The 17511-nt window shown below is 46.1% G+C and overlaps 1 protein-coding gene across 2 annotated transcripts in view; it reads right to left on the reverse strand.

Moving 5' to 3' along the window:
• Window positions 1-4974, reverse strand: part of CADM3 (cell adhesion molecule 3) — a 456473-nt gene extending 451499 nt beyond the window's left edge. Inside the window, exon 1 of one of the 2 annotated variants that reach the window (XM_073567238.1) lies at window positions 4379-4974. In XM_073567238.1, the coding sequence (XP_073423339.1) occupies window positions 4379-4448 (70 nt within the window). In that variant the 5' untranslated portion in view covers window positions 4449-4974. The remainder of the gene's footprint in view (window positions 1-4378) is intronic. The other variant, XM_073567239.1, reaches the window with a different exon arrangement.
• Window positions 4975-17511: the final 12537 nt, after the last annotated feature.

Here is a 17511-nt window from a genome sequence, read left to right on the forward strand (position 1 = left end):
CTAAAGAAGTATTTGGCGTTATTTTAAAGGGTTATTGAATATTATTCTTCATTTGTGAAGGCCTCTCCATAGGTAATCATGAGATATTAGGTTCTTGTGATTGGAATCACAACAATCAAAGAGTGATCATGTCATCCATATCATTGTGATATTAATCTTTATTACTTTGGATATGTCCATTAATCATCATGCAAACCTGTGGACCTGTCCCTTCATTAGAGTTGTCTTACAGACTTTCTTTGACGCTTCTACCTCCACCATACTTATGGAATATGGACCCCAATTGACATCTACTGTTTAGCATTATCCATGCTCTTTGAAGGTATTTTAAAGGTTTTTCAAGATTTATTCCCCACTTTTGGAGAACCTCTCAGTAGGTGACGTTAGATGTTTAGGTTCTTGTGATTACTGAACAGGAAACAAGAAAGAACGACAATCAAAGGGCAATCATGTCATCTCTATAGCGGTGATACAGCTTTCTTCAACTTTGGATATGTCCATAGATCATGACGAAGAGTTGTGAACCTTTCCCATTAGTAGATTTATCTTCCAGACGTCCTTCTTCACCTTGTGGAGAACCTGTCAGTAGTTCAGGCTCATTGGGGATCAGGAAACAAAAAAACATGGAATCAAAGGGTGCTTATGTCATCCATATAGCTATGATGCCACTTTTCCCTACTTAGGACATGATCATAGAGTAAGATCAAGGAGAACTTTGGATCTTTGTCATCAGTAGAGTTGTCTTCCAAACTTTCTTCTTACTCTAGTGTAGAACCTTTTTTGGATCGACTGAAACAGGCAGCAGACATGACATTCAAAGGACAATCATGTTGTCCGCATAGCGCTGAAGATGCTGTAAAGACATGTCCATATATCGTCACAGACAGCTGTGGACCTTTCCGATCAGTAGAGTTGTCTTCCAGACTTTCTTCTTTTTCTTACTGAATATGGACTAATTTGAATATAAACTATCTCCATTTATTCAAATGGGTCTTTTAAATAGTAGATTTCAAATGAAAATCTATATTTCATAAGAGGCAAAAAAAAGTCTGGATGACAATTCTACTGATGGAGAAAGGTCAATGGTTCTTCTGTGGAGAGACCCAAAGTTGATCATTCATAGAATACTACGATATGGATGAGGGAAAACCATAAACGACACCAGTATCACTCAGGAAGTCCGTGAACCTGTGAAGCAAGTAGCAGCCATTTGGGAAGAACCCTGTTGCTCTTCTCTTTGGGCTCTGAACGTCAAGCTGTCACTTTGGGACCATGTTTAGACGGATGATGAGTAGGAATGGGAGTTTCAAGGCTTGAATCAATGGTGTATCACAATAGTTCCTGTAGCTCGGAAAAGAACTCTCTCTCAGGGTTCAGTGAGAACCAGAAAGGCGTACGATAACGGAGGGATGGGACGTTAACCCCCTCCACTGCCATGGTGGAAAGCTACTGGACGAGTGGATGACTTTCATATTTGTTAAGCTATGATGTCCAGAAGGTCATGGGTCTATATTGAGCCCTTACGGGAGCTTGGATATATACCGCTAGGACATTTTACACAAGCGAATCCCACCTGACGCTCATAATCTCTCCAGCATGGGTAACAGTAAAAAATCCCAAATGGGCAATGGCTGGTTAAAGAGAAGATCTCAGGCACTTGAGACCATGGATATCCCAACCCAAGGTGGGGGGTTTGTCTCCACTTATCTATAAAAGAATTACAAATCTTTCATTACCCGCCTCAATAAAACACAAACCATATCAGCACACGGTGACAACCGCCTCTCTATCTTCCATCAAATGAACAAAAATGAGAAATGGCAAGATCTAAAGTACCTGCACTTGCGTAACACGGGGCGTAATGTTATGGTACAGTGTATGAGCATCGCCAACCTCTGATCCCAAGAGATTGCACTCTAATTCATGGTGAAAAACAGGCGAAGGCATGCTAAATATGTGTTAATTTTCGACCCTCAATAAATCGCCCTCTGATGTTTCATTATATCTGTAGCAGTGGGGAAGATAAATGGTCTTTTCTCGCACCCCCCTCCCCTTTTATATACCCTCTGATAATGAGTTTTTACAGGAAATGCTATTGCTGTAATTGTTTGTGTTCTCCGCTGTATAAACCCAACAATGTGACCCTAATAACCACGCAGAAAAAAAGAGAGAAATTCCCAGAGCCCCATAAAGAGGAATGTAGCATTAACGAACACAACCCCCGGCACGGGAGGGGAACGTGACAAAAGGGTTTCTGTTAATCTGCCCCGCTAATTATCCTGGCGCGTGTCCCATGTGAAGCATTCCGAAAGTTTTCTATGTCTGCTGCGAAAGTATGTGCACCCCCGCATCACTTCGTCTTCCTAGCTTCCTTCAACGCTGCTCAATGAGAGATAAATTATGCAGATAGCGACAATATAACGGGTTAACAGTAAAAAAAAAAGATTTCCAAATGCCGTGGGGTGGAGTAGAGTGCAAGCTCTTGGGACCAGACCCTCTACTCCCAGGGATGTCTGATATTCCATATCATAGCGCGAGCAGGATTTATTGTCTTTCCGCAGCCACGATCCATAAAGCACAGGTGGCAATTTGTGCGCTGTACCAGAACAGGGTGTGTTTGGCATTAAGAGGGTCCTCTGCGCTGCCCAATCTGCCGGACCAAGGAGGCAGACCCTCACAGCAATAATACCTGGTAAATCCAGTACTCTAGTGGTTAATGCAGCAACCCAAACCTCCATGGAGGGTAACCCTAACCTCCGAGGCTGAGCCTCCCATCCTTGCTTGTGCTCTAACAACGTGAGACATAACGAACATCCCCATAAAGAGAAATGTAGAGTGTGTACATCTATATGCACATTGATAACTATATATACATCCTGCATGTAGATTCACGCCGAAATGAACACATATATATATAGAAATGTCATTGTATACACTGGCTCAATGCTTTTCTATCCCAGCGCAAGTATATATATATGTATGTGTGGGTATATATACATGTGCTGACATAGAGAGCATGAAGATAAATATAAGGCAGAACACAAACATCCCTGTAAATGCATATATGTTCATAAGTAAATGTTGATTGATACTGTCTACACAGGTATTATATGTATATATATATACACAAATATAATGCACAACGTAAACATCCTTGCAAATACATATACATGGAGATATTGACCGATACATATACTTTCACAAATATAAGATGTGACATAAATATTACTATAAATATATATATGTAGCTGTTGATTAATGCATATATATATATACAAAGAAATATAAGTCAGGTGGTATTGGAGATCACTAGCCGTATCGGCAAAGACTAGCCATATCTGTGATCACTAGCCATAATCGGCAATCACTAGCCATAATCGGCGATCACTAGCCATAATCGGCAATCACTAGCCATAATCGGCGATCACTAGCCATAATCAGCAATCACTAGCCATAATCAGCGATCACTAGCCATAGTCGGCGATCACTAGCCATAATCGTCGATCAGTAGCCATATTGGCAATCACTAGCCATATTGGTGATCTCTAGCCATATCGGCAAACAGTAGCCATAATCGGCGATCACTAGCCATATCGGCAAACACTAGTCATATTGGTGATCTCTAGCCATATCGGCAATCACTAGCCATATTGGTGATCTCTAGCCATATTGGCGATCACTAGCCATATCGGCAAACAGTAGCCATAATCGGCGATCACTAGCCATATCGGCAAACAGTAGCCATAATCGGTGATCACTAGCCATATCGGCAAACAGTAGTCATATCGGCAATCACTAGCCATATTGGTGATCTCTAGCCATATTGGTGATCACTAGCCATATCGGCAAACAGTAGCCATAATCGGCGATCACTAGCCATATCGGCAAACAGTAGCCATAATCGGCGATCACTAGCCATATCAGCAAACACTAGTCATATTGGTGATTTCTAGCCATATCGGCAATCACTAGCCATATTGGTGATCTCTAGCCATATCGGCGATCACTAGCCATATCGGCAAACAGTAGCCATAATCGGCGATCACTAGCCATATCGGCAATCACTAGCCATATCGGCGATCACTAGCCATTTCGGCGATCACTAGCCACATTGGCAAACAGTAGCCATAATCGGCGATCACTAGCCATATCGGCAATCACTAGCCATATCGGCGATCACTAGCCATATCGGCAATCACTAGCCATATCGGCGATCACTAGCCATTTCGGCAAACACTAGCCATAATCGGCGATCACTAGCCATATTGGTGATCTCTAGCCATACTGTAGTCACATAATGATACACATATATAAAATCACTGTGGGAGTCCCGGAAATCCTTCAGACTCTATGCTACCAATAATATGGGGGTACTTACGGTCATATTCGGACACGTTTGCCCCCGTGAAACCAGCCAGGGTCAGGAGCAGGATGGCTGCGAGATACATGACGATCAAATGGCCCCCCAAAAAAAGAAGCTTTCCCCCGTAAGATCCGTCCGTTTTCCGTCTCCCCTTAATGACAAAGTATGTTGGGGTCTGCGCTTCGCCCGTGCCAGGAGGGACTGATTAGGAGATGAGGATCAGCCAGATTCTCAGGAGAGAAGATACAACACTGCTTGATATAGGAAAAAAGGGAAAAATCACAAAAAGGAGCTGCACATAATTCCACCCCGATGCTGGAGGACGCAGGGGACAGGGGTGTCCTCCCCGATCAGGATAACAGCTGAACTAGTGTCAGGCGAGATGTGATGCAGCAGTACAGGGAATTAAGTAGGGTACCAGGAATGGACCATGAGAGGCGGCGGGCGGGGGAGAGGATGCAAAGGATGCAGACGCTGCAAATGCCTGGGATTGTGTGCAGCTGCCCAGCGCTACACAGCATAGCCACCACCGAGCCCGCCGCCGCCTGCAACCTGCCTCCCTCTCCCCTCTGTGTGGGGAATTGTGGTGCGTTCTGCTCTGATCCCCTTGAGATGTGAAGGGAGGGAGGGAGTGGAGAGGGGGAGAGCATGTGCAGGGAGGGGGGTTCAGCTCTATGGGAGGAAATTGGATCAGCTGTAACTCAGTGCTGCTAGCAGCTGTGTAGCGTCACATGGTGTGTGCTCCCAGCAGGGTGTATATACATGTGTGTGATCCCCGCTGGGTGTATATACATGTGTGTGCTCCCCGCAGGGTGTATGTACATGTGTGTTCTCCCCGCTTTGTGTATATACATGTGTGTGCTCCCAGCAGGGTGTATATATACACATGTGTGTGCTCCCCGCATGGTGTATATACATGTGTGTGCTCCATGCAGGGTGTATATTATTATTTATTATTATTATTTATTTATTGTTATAGCGCCATTTATTCCATGGCGCTTTACAGGTAAGGAGGGGTATACATAAAAACAAGTACAATAATCTTAAACAAAACAAATCATAACTGGTACAGGAGGAGAGAGGACCCTGCCCGCGAGGGCTCACAATCTACAAGATACATGTGTGTGCTCCCAGTAGGGTGTATATATACACATGTTTGTGCTCCCCGCAGGGTGTATATACATGTGTGTGATCCCCGCTGGGTGTATGTACATGTGTGTTCTCCTCGCAGGGTGTATATACATGTGTGTGCTCCCCGCAGGGAGTATATACATGTGTGTTTTCCTCGCAGGGTGTATATACATGTGTGTGCTCCCCACAGGGTGTATATACATGTGTGTGCTCACAGCAGGGTGTATATACATGTGTGTGCTCCCCGCAGGGTGTATATACAAGTGTGTGCTCCCCGCAGGGTGTATGTACGTGTGTGTGATCCCCGCTGGGTGTATATACATGTGTGTGCTGCCAGCAGGGTTTATATATATATGTGTGTGCTCCCCACAGGGTGTATATACATGTGTGTTCTCCTTGCAGGGTGTATATACATGTTTGTGCTCCCCGCAGGGTGTATATACATGTGTGTGATCCCCGCTGGGTGTATGTACATGTGTGTTCTCCTCGCAGGGTGTATATACATGTGTGTGCTCCCCGCAGGGAGTATATACATGTGTGTTTTCCTCGCAGGGTGTATATACATGTGTGTGCTCCCCACAGGGTGTATATACATGTGTGTGCTCACAGCAGGGTGTATATACATGTGTGTGCTCCCCGCAGGGTGTATATACAAGTGTGTGCTCCCCGCAGGGTGTATGTACGTGTGTGTGATCCCCGCTGGGTGTATATACATGTGTGTGCTGCCAGCAGGGTTTATATATATATGTGTGTGCTCCCCGCATGGTGTATATACATGTGTGTTCTCCCCGCAGGGTGTATATACATGTGTGTGCTCCCCGCAGGGTGTATATACATGTGTGCTCTCCCCGCAGGGTATATATACATGTGTGTGCTCCCAGCAGGGTGTATATACATGTGTGTGCTCCCCGCAGGGTGTATATACATGTGTGCTCTCCCCGCAGGGTGTATATACATGTGTGTGCTCCCCACAGGGTGTATATACATGTGTGTGCTCCCAGCAGGGTGTATATACATGTGTGTGCTCCCCGTAGGGTGTATATACATGTGTGTGCTCCCAGCAGGGTGTATATACATGTGTGTGCTCCCCACAGGGTGTATAAACATGTGTGTGCTCCCCGCAGGGTGTATATACATGTGTGTGATCCCCGCTGGGTGTATATACATGTATGTGCTCCCAGCAGGGTGTATATACAGTATACATGTGTGTGCTCCCCGCAGGGTTTATATACATGTGTGTTCTCCCCGCATGGTGTATATACATGTGTGTGCTCCCAGCAGGGTGTATATAAACGTGTGTGCTCCCTGCAGGGTGTATATACATGTGTGTGCTCCCCGCAGGGTGTATATACATGTGTGTGCTCCCCACAGGGTGTATATACATGTGTGTTCTCCTTGCAGGGTGTATATACATGTGTGTGCTCCCCGCAAGGTGTATATACATGTGTGTGCTCCCCGCAGGGTGTATATACATGTGTGTTAAAGCTCACAGGGTGTATATACATGTGTGTGCTCCCCGCAAGGTGTATATACATGTGTGTGCTCCCCGCAGGGTGTATGTACAGTACATGTGTGTTTTCCTCGCAGGGTGTATATACATGTGTGTGCTCCCAGCAGGGTGTATATACATGTGTGTGCTCCCCGCAGGGTGTATATACATGTGTGTGCTCCCCGCAGGGTGTATATACGTGTGTGTGATCCCCGCTGGGTGTATATACATGTGTGTGCTGCCAGCAGGGTGTATATACATGTGTCTGCTCCCAGCAGGGTGTATATACATGTGTGTGCTCCCCGCAGGATGTATATACATGTGTGTGCTCCCCGCAGGGTGTATATACATGTGTGTGCTCCCCACAGGGTGTATAAACATGTGTGTGCTCCCCGCAGGGTGTATATACATGTGTGTGATCCCCGCAGGGTGTATATACATGTGTGTGCTCCCAGCAGGGTGTATATACATGTGTGTGCTCCTTGGAGGGTGTATATACATGTGTGTGATCCCCGCAGGGTGCATATAATGTACATGTGTGTTCTCCCGGCATGGTGTATATATACATGTGTGTGATCCCCGCAGGGTGTATACAATGTACATGTGTGTGCTCCCAGCAGGGTGTATATACATGTGTGTGCTCCCCGCAGGGTGTATTTACATGTGTGTGATCCCCGCAGGGTGTATATACATGTGTGTGCTCCCAGCAGGGTGTATATACATGTGTGTGCTCCTTGCAGGGTGTATATACATGTGTGTGATCCCCGCAGGGTGTATATACATGTGTGTGCTCCCAGCAGGGTGTATATACATGTGTGTGCTCCTTGGAGGGTGTATATACATGTGTGTGATCCCCGCAGGGTGCATATAATGTACATGTGTGTTCTCCCGGCATGGTGTATATATACATGTGTGTGATCCCCGCAGGGTGTATACAATGTACATGTGTGTGCTCCCAGCAGGGTGTATATACATGTGTGTGCTCCCCGCAGGGTGTATTTACATGTGTGTGATCCCCGCAGGGTGTATATACATGTGTGTGCTCCCAGCAGGGTGTATATACATGTGTGTGCTCCTTGCAGGGTGTATATACATGTGTGTGATCCCCGCAGGGTGCATATAATGTACATGTGTGTTCTCCCGACATGGTGTATATATATGCATGTTTGTGCTCCCTGCACAGTGTATACACATGTGTGTGCTCCCCGCAGGGTGTATACACATGTGTGTGCTCCCCGCAGGGTGTATATACTTGTGTGTTCTTCTTGCATGGTGTATATATACATGTGTGTTCTCCCCACAGGGTGTATATACGTGTGTGTGCTCCCCACAGGGTGTATATACATGTGTGTGATCCCCGCTGGGTGTATATACATGTGTGTGCTCCCCACAGGGTGTATATACATGTGTGTGCTCCCCGCAGGGTGTATATACATGTGTGTGCTCCCCGCAGAGTTTATATACATGTGTGTGCTCCCTGCAGGGTGTATATACATGTGTGTGCTCCCCGCAGGGTGTATATACATGTGTGTGATCCCTGCAGGGTGTATATAATGTACATGTGTGTGCTCTCAGCAGTGTGTATATAAACGTGTGTGCTCCCTACAGGGTGCATATACATGTGTGTGCTCCCCGCATGGTGTATATACATGTGTGTGCTCCCCGCAGAGTGTATATACATGTGTGTTCTCCCGGCATGGTGTATATATACATGTGTCTGCTCAACGCAGGGTGTATATGCATGTGTGTGATCCCCGCAGGGTGTATACACATGTGTGTGCTCCCCGCAGGGTGTATATACATGTGTGTGCTCCCCACAGAGTGTATATACATGTGTGTTCTCCCGGCATGGTGTATATATACATGTGTGTGCTCCACGCAGGGTGTATATACATGTGTGTGCTCCCAGCAAGGTGTATTTAAAAATGTTTGTGCTCTCTACAGGGTGTATATACACGTGTGCTCTCCGAAGGGTGTATATACGTGTGTGTGCTCCCCGCAGGGTGTATACACATGTGTGTGCACCCCGCAGGGTGTATATACATGTGTGTTCTTCCCGCATGGTGTATATATACATGTGTGGGCTCCACGCAGGGTGTATATACATGTGTGTGCTCACCGCAGGGTGTATATACCTGTGTGGGCTCCCAACAGGGTGTATTTAAACATGTGTGCTCCCTGCTGGGTGTATATACACGTGTGTTCTCTCCACAGGTTGTATATACATGTGTGTGCTCCCAGCAGGGTGTATACATACATGTGTGTGCTCCCCGCAGGGTGTATATAAACATGTGAGTGCTCCCCGCAGGGTGTATATAGATGTGTGTGCTCCCAGCAGTGTGTATATACATGTGTGTGCTCCCTGCAGTGTGTATTTACATGTGTCTGCTCCCCGCAGGGTGTATTTACATGTGTGTGCGCCCTGCAGGGTGTATATACGTGTGTGTGCTCCCAGCAGGGTGTATATACATGTGTGTGCTCCACGCAGGGTGTATTTACATGTGTCTGCTCACCGCAGGGTGTATATGCATGAGTGTGCTCCCAGCAGGGTGTATTTAAACATGTTTTTGCTCCCTGCAGGGTGTATATACATGTGTGCTCTCCGCAGGGTGTATATACATGTGTGTGCTCCCCGCAGGGTGTATATACATGTGTGTGCTCCCAGCAGGGTGTATATATACATGTGTGTGCTCCCCGCAGGGTGTATATACATGTGTGTGCTCCCCGCAGAGTGTATATACATGTGTGTGCTCCCAGCAAGGTGTATTTAAACATGTTTGTGCTCCCTGCATTGTGAATATACATGTGTGCTCCCCGCAGGGTGTATACACATGTGTGTGCTCCCCGCAGGGTGTATATACATGTGTGTTCTTCCCGCATGGTGTATATATACATGTGTGTACTCCACGTAAGGTGTATATACATGTGTGTGCTCACCGCAGGGTGTATATACCTGTGTGTGCTCCCAGCAGGGTGTATTTAAACATGTGTGCTCCCTGCAGGGTGTATATACATGTGTGTTCTCTCCGCAGGGTGTATATACATGTGTGTGCTCCCAGCAGGGTGTATATAAACATGTGTGTGCTCCCAGCTGGGTGTATATAAACATGTGTGTGCTCCCCGCAGGGTGTATATGAACATGGGAGTGCTCCCCGCAGGGTGTATATACATGTGTGTGCTCCCAACAGGGTGTATATAAACATGTGTGTGCTCCCAGCACGGTGTATATATACATGTGTGTGATCCCCGCAGGATGTATATATACATGTGTGTGCTCCCACACAGGGTGTATATACATGTGTGTGCTCCCCGCAGGGTGTATATATACATGTGCGTGCTCCCACACAGGGTGTATATACGTGTGTGCTCCCCGCAGGGTGTATTTACATGTGTGTGCGCCCTGCAGGGTGTATTTACATGTGTGTGTGCTCCCAGCAGGGTATATATAAACATGCGTGTGCTCATCACAGGGTGTATATATACATGTGTGTGTGCAAGAGGGTCAGGGCCTAGTATATGTTGTTGCTACTAGTTACCTGTACATGATTGCCATATTTGTATGTATCATGTATATATATATAATTGTGATGTATTTGCGTATCTGTATATTATATGTAAGTTAGGGGCAGTGCATTTAGGGAAAAGGCCACTAGAAGGGGACACTGAGTACACTGCATAGGAAAGCATAGTTGTAGGACACTTAGAGGTTAATTGTAGGAGTGGTAGCTGGGGAATAAGCTAGACAGATTTCCTGGTTATAGTCACTTGGAGGTAGACGCCAGGTGTGCTCAGGTGGCCTTGGGGCCTGAGCTGCAGGAGATTAGTCAGTCGGGGGTAGACCCCTGGTGCTGCTCAGATGGTCTTGTGCCTGAGCTGCATAGCTGCCACACAACGTTGAAGTGGAACCCCAGCGTTCCATAGTAGACAGTGGAAGAATTGAGCAGAGAAGAGAAGAGTAAAGCGTATGGTATCTGCAGCAACATAGTGAAGAAGTCAGTGAAGACAGTCTGGGTGGACGACCTAGTAGATGATTATTTCCGTGTCTGGGCTTAAGTCGGTTCCATGGAGGTAGGGTGAAGTGCCGTTTTCACCGCGCTCCTCGTCCCGTTGTAACTTTGTGGTCCATCCTGGTGAAGCAGAAGAAGCTAGGGAAAGCTGAAGAAAATGCATTGCTGGTCCCTCAAGTGTGCTAAAGGTATATTGGATAGCAATAAAGAGAATAAATATTTATTGTTTGAAGTTATCAGGGGCTCTGCCTCCAGTCCTTTGAACTCCAGGAAGAATGTGGGACGCACCAGGGAGGAAGCAGCAGACAGCACAGTGAGTACGGAATGTGCTGATGTGTCTACCCCCAGCCGTATTATTACAAGAGGCGTAGTCGACAGGATCTCGCTGCCCCATATGGAGGTGAGACTGCAGCGGAGATGAAGAAAATGGGAAGAGTGAAAGTGAATACAGTGACCTGTAGTGTACAGGTTGAAGAATGTGACTAAAAACAATTCAAATTGAACTTGATTAAAGCACCGGATTTGACTAAAGAAAAACTGGAGAGTGATCCTGTGGACCTCTAGATGGCGACCGTCAAGATGGAGCGCTATGGCGCCAAAAAGGACTGTTCCTGTTTACAAGGTGCGCTTCATGGGCGTGACAGCGTCTGGATGGTGCCAAACAAGAGCTGTCAACAATGTCAGGTCCGCCCCTGGAAGGAGTGGTATGTGCAGATGGACGTTCGCCCTTTCCCACCTAATGTCTAAAAATGGGTGGAGAGGCCGAAGAGGGCCCCACCCTGGAATAGGAGAAGCCCAGAAACAGAGTACCTGGCGGAGGAAAATCTCTCACCTGTGTCTAAGGAACCTAGGAGGCCACCGGGATCTGGGCCTCAACGTCAGGAAACAGAGCATCTCTCCCCTTTGCAGGAGCCAGTTCCACGACTGCGGGGACCGGAAGCGGTGGCCAACTCCGAGGAGACAAGGCCGGAAGAACAGGCCGTGCCCGAACCAGCGTGCCTGGAAGCTGTTCTCGTCGGACCGCTGGAGATGGAACACAAGTGCACCCCGGAAACAAGTACCAGCAGTAACTGCGGGCTGATGGAGCCCACCCGACCGGAGGCGGATGCCGCTGCCATGTCCGAGAGTGCTGCGGACTTCCATGAGGAGGAAGTAGAGCCAGAAGAAACCCTGGCCTCCCGCATGAGTCAGTACCTGCAGGAGATGAGGGCCAGCCAGAGCGGGACAGCGAGATCGCTATCGGTGAGTGAGCTTTCACTCCAGTGCGCGACGAGTCACACAGCTCCTGCACCATAGCTTTCCTGGGGCAGTGCCGACACTAGGCCCAAGACCTGCGCCACCTCGCCTCCGCACTCCCGTCAGGTTTTTGTGGAAAATGATCCCATCGGAGAAGATGTGGATCCACATGCCCCTGACCATGCTTATCACCCTGGAGACTCTGCGGCTGCAGAGTCCTCTTCAGCTCGTGCCAGGGGCCGGGCATCAAGTGGAAAAACCGCGCAGGATGCGCGCCACTGAACTGACTGTGCTTTTCCCTTCAAGTGCCAGTTTCACATTTCAGGGACTGTTCCACATCCCCACAGGGTAGGAAACCCTGCAACGCTCTAATGGAGAGCTGAAGACGGTCCACGGGACCTGTTGAAAATGGTGTGTTTTTTATGTTGGGCCTGTTGCGCCCCTGATGCAGAACTACGCTTGGGCATATCTTGTGCTCGAGCTACAGCTACACACTGTGTAATGTCTGTATATGGCATGATATGTGCTGTACTCCAAGGAAAGGGGTGTACCCCTTTAAGGATTGCAAAAATGTAGATATTTTGAAAAGATGGACTGGCGGTGTGCCTGTGAGACTGTTTCAGCACACCAACATGTGGTATGTAAATACGTCGTGCTCCCCTCAAAAGAAGGGGGGTAGGCACCTTTTTGTAAGAAATTTTTATATATGGACACGTGCATTGTCATACTAAAAAGTGGACATTGCTGTTGCAGATTTCTACCTCATATTGAGAAAATAGACATTATTGTTCTCCCTGTGTGAAATATCTTTGTAAAGTAAAGAGGGTTTGATATATTTATATTTATAAAAAAAAGAGACGTAAATTTCAATAAATGTAGGTATTGCTGCGACATTGTCGGAGACCACAATGGTTTAAGGAGGTGGGTATGTAAGAGGGTCAGAGCCTAGTCCTGTAAATGTTGTTGCTACTAGTTATCTTTATATGATTGCCATATTTGTATGTGTCATGCATATATATAATTGAGATGTATTTACGTATCTGTGTATTATATGTAAGTTAGGGACAGTGCAGTTAGGGAAAAGGCTACTAGATGGGTGCACTGAGTACACTGCATAGGAAAGCATATTTATAGGAAACTTAGAGGTTAATTGTAGGAGTGGTAGCTGGGGAATAAGCTAGACAGATTTCCTGGTTAGAGTCAGTCAGAGGTAGACCCCTGGTGTGCTCAGGTGGCCTTGGGGCCTGAGCTGCAGGAGATTAGTCAGTCGGGGGTAGACCCCTGGTGCTGCTCAGATGGTCTTGTGCCTGAGCTGCATAGCTGCCACACAACGTTGAAGTGGAACCCCTGCCTTCCATTGTAGACAGTGGAAGAATTGAGCAGAGAAGAGAAGAGTAAAGCGTATGGTATCTGCAGCAACATAGTGAAGAAGTCAGTGAAGAAGTTACTGATGAAGTGTCAGCAGAAGTCTGGGTGCTGAAGAAGTAGTCAAGTGGGCGACCAGCGAGTGCCAGGGCAGGATAACCAAAAGGGGGTGGAAGACCTAGTAGATGATTATTTCCGTGTCTGGGCTGAAGTCGGTTCCATGGAGATATGTTGAAGTGCCATTTTCACTGGGCTCCTCGTCCCGTTGTAACTTTGTGGTCCATTCTGGTGAAGCAGAAGAAGCTAGGGAAAGTTGAAGAAAATGTAGTGCTGGTACCTTGTCAAGTGTGCTAAATGTGTATTGGATGTGCTGTGTCCTGAAGAGAATAAATATTTATTGTTAGAAGTTATCCTGGGCTCTGCCTCCAGTCCAGTGTGCTCCCCTCAGGGTGTATATAAACATTTGTTTTCTCCCCACAAGGTATATATTTACATATGTGTATGCCCCCCGCATGATGTGCATATACAGGTGCTTCTCACCAAATTAGAATATCATCAAAAACTTAATTAAGTTATTTCAGTTCTTCAATACAAAAAGTGAAACTCATATATTATTGTCATGCACAGTGAAGGGAGATTAAGTGCAACACGAAGGGATAAGGGAAACAAACACTAGGGAAGGGGAGAGTGGAGACCCTAGACAGATCTGACGCCACCCTGTTTACCCTATCATCCCTATATAGGTTCCGCACCTATCGTCGAAAAGGATAACTAATCCCTGCCAGACCCTGGCAATAACCCCTGCACTTGGAAGGACAGGATAGGCTCTACTCAATCCCCACTGCCACTAAAGACAGATGGGACACACAAACAACTGGGAACTGGAAATAGAAATATCAACCGCAAATCCTAGCAGCAAGCTTGGGGTGATAAACATCCCGGTCCAAGTGTGTCAGCTAGAGCCGGGGAAGGTTGTCACTGGGTCCTAAAGATAGAAGAACTATGAACGAGTCTGCAAAGCCAACCGCTGAGACCTTCTGCAGCTAGCTGCAGTGTGACTGTCTGCAGCCTCTGACACACCCGTGACAGTACCCCCCTATTATACAACAATTTAGCCTCCAGTCATTGTACATCGTTATAATATCTTTCTCATTCATTTGACAGGGAAATATAATATTAATTTAATAGTACTTCCCCTTCTACGAGTGGCCTCCGGACACTCTGGACCAGGCTTCTTGGGACTGGAGGTGTGAAATGAACGAACCAGACTGGGGGCATTCACCTATGACTCACATCCTTTCCTCTGGGCCATAACCCTTCCAGTGCACCAAGTATTGTAGGGAATGATGTTGGAGGCTAGAATCTACAATCCTTGAAATCTGAAACTCCAGATTTCCATCAGCCATTACTGGGAGCGGCGGTAGGGGTGAGGGCTCAAGGGGTTCCACATACTTCTTGACCAAAGACCTATGGAAGACATTGTGAATCTTAAGAGCCTGAGGTAGTTCAAGGTGAAACGCTGCTGGATTAACAGCGGTAGATAATGTCACACACAGTGAAAGGAGACTAAGTTCAGCACGAAGGGATAAGGGAGTAAAACAGTAGGGAAAGGGGGATTGGAGACCCCTAGACAGATCTACAATCTCCCTGTCTGCCCTATCGTCCCTATATAGCTTCCACACCTATCACCAAGCAGGATGCCTAATTTCTACTTGATCCTGGCAATAAGCTCTGCACCTGGAAGGACAGGATGAGCGCTAGTCGTTCCCTACTACCCCTAAAGACAGATGGGGTACCTAAACAAGGGGGAACACTTAGCTTGAGTAAACTCAGAGAGAAACACAATTGTCCTTCAGCAACACCGAGGAGGAAAATAGCCTACTGCAATAGCTCCAAGTCGTAACAGGGAACTGGAAATAGAAATATCAACCACAACTCCTAGCAGCAAGCTAGGGGTGATAAACATTCCTGTCCAGGTGTGTTAACTATTTCAAGTGTTTATTTCTGCTAATGTTGATGATTATGACTTACAGCCAATGAAAACCCAAAAGTCATTATCTCAGTAAATTAGAATACTGAACACCATACATAACACCATCTTGAAAAATGATTTTAAAATCCGAAATGTTGGCCTACTGAAATGTATGTTCAGTAAATGCACTCAATGCTTGGTTGGGACTCCTTTAGCCTCACTGCATCAATGCGGCGTGGCATGGAGGTGATCAGCCTGTGGCACTGCTGAGGGGTTATGGAAGCCCAAGTTCCTTTGATAGCAGCCTTCAGCTCATCTGCATTGTTGAGTCTGGTGTCTCTCATCTTCCTCTTGACAATAAAAGTCAGTCGAGTTTGCTGACCAATCAAGCACAGTGATTCTGTTGTTTGTGAACCAGGTATTGGTACTTTTGGCAGTGTGGAGAGTTGCCAAGTCCTGCTGGAGAATGAAATTTCCATCTCCAAATAGCTTGTCGGCAGAGGGAAGCATGAAGTGCTCTAAAATTTCCTGGTAGACAGCTGTGCTGACATTGGTCTTGATAAAACAGAGTGGACCTACACCAGCAGATGACATGGCTCCCCAAACCATCACTGATTGTGGAAACTTCACACTAGACCTCAAGCAGCTTGGATAGTCTGTCTCTCTACTCTTCCTCCACACTCTGGGACCTTGGTTTACAAATGAAATGCAAAATTTACTTTAACCCCTTCACCCCCAAGGGTGGTTTGCACGTTCATGACCGGGCCAATTTTTACAATTCTGACCACTGTACCTTTATGAGGTCATAACTCTGGAACGCTTCCATTGATCCCGGTGATTCTGACATTGTTTTCTCGTGACATATTGTACTTCATGTTAGTGGTAAAATTTCATTCAAATAACTTGCGTTTATTTGTGAAAAAAATGGAAATTTGGCAAAAATGTTGAAAATTTCGCAATTTTCCAACTTTGAATTTTTATGCCCTTAAATCACAGAGATACGGCACACAAAAAACTTGATAAGTAACATTTCCCACATGTTTACTTTACATCAGCACAATTTTGGAACCAAATTTTTTTTTGTTAGGAAGTTATAAGGGTTAAAAGTTGACCAGCGATTTCTCATTTTTACAACACCATTTTATTTTTAGGACCACATCACATTTGAAGCCACTTTGAGGGGTCTATATGATAGAAAATACCCAAAAGTGACACCATTCTAAAAACTGAACCCCTTAAGGTGCTCAAAACCACATTCAAGAAGTTTATTAACCCATTAGGTGCGTCACAGGAATTTTTTTGAATATTTAAAAAGAAATGAACATCTAACTTTTTTTCACAAATAAAATACTTCAGGTTCAATTTTTTTTATTTTACCAAGGGTAACAGGAGAAATTGGACTGCAAAAGTTATTGTGCAATTTGTCCTGAGTACGCTGATACCTGATTTGTGGGGGGGAACGACTGTTTCGGCGCATGGCAGAGCTCAGAATGGAAGGAGCGCCGTTTGACTTTTTCAATGCAAAATTGGCTGGAATTCAGATCGGACGCCATGTCACGTTTGGAGAGTCCCTGATGTACCTAAACAGTGGAAACCCCCTACAAGTGACCCCATTTTGGAAACTAGATCCCCCAAGGAACTTATCTAGATATGTGGTGAGAACTTTGAACCCACAAGGGCTTTACAGAAGTTTATAACGTACAGCGGTACAATTAAAAAATCATATTTTTTCCACAAAAATGATCTTTTCACCCCAATTTTTATTTTCCCAAGGGTAACAGGACCCTAATAGTTATTGTGCAATTTGTCCTGAGTACGCTGATACCCCACATGTGGGGGTAAACCACTATTTGGGCGCATGGCAGAGCTCGGAAGGGAAGCAATGCCATTTGACGTTTTTGGCTGGAATTGAGATCGGACACCATGTCGCGTTTGGAAAACCCCTGAT

Source organism: Dendrobates tinctorius, unplaced genomic scaffold (assembly GCF_039654945.1).
Source record: "Dendrobates tinctorius isolate UK_male_01 unplaced genomic scaffold, ASM3965494v1 ptg000019l, whole genome shotgun sequence".
NCBI classification, from domain to species: domain Eukaryota; kingdom Metazoa; phylum Chordata; class Amphibia; order Anura; family Dendrobatidae; genus Dendrobates; species Dendrobates tinctorius.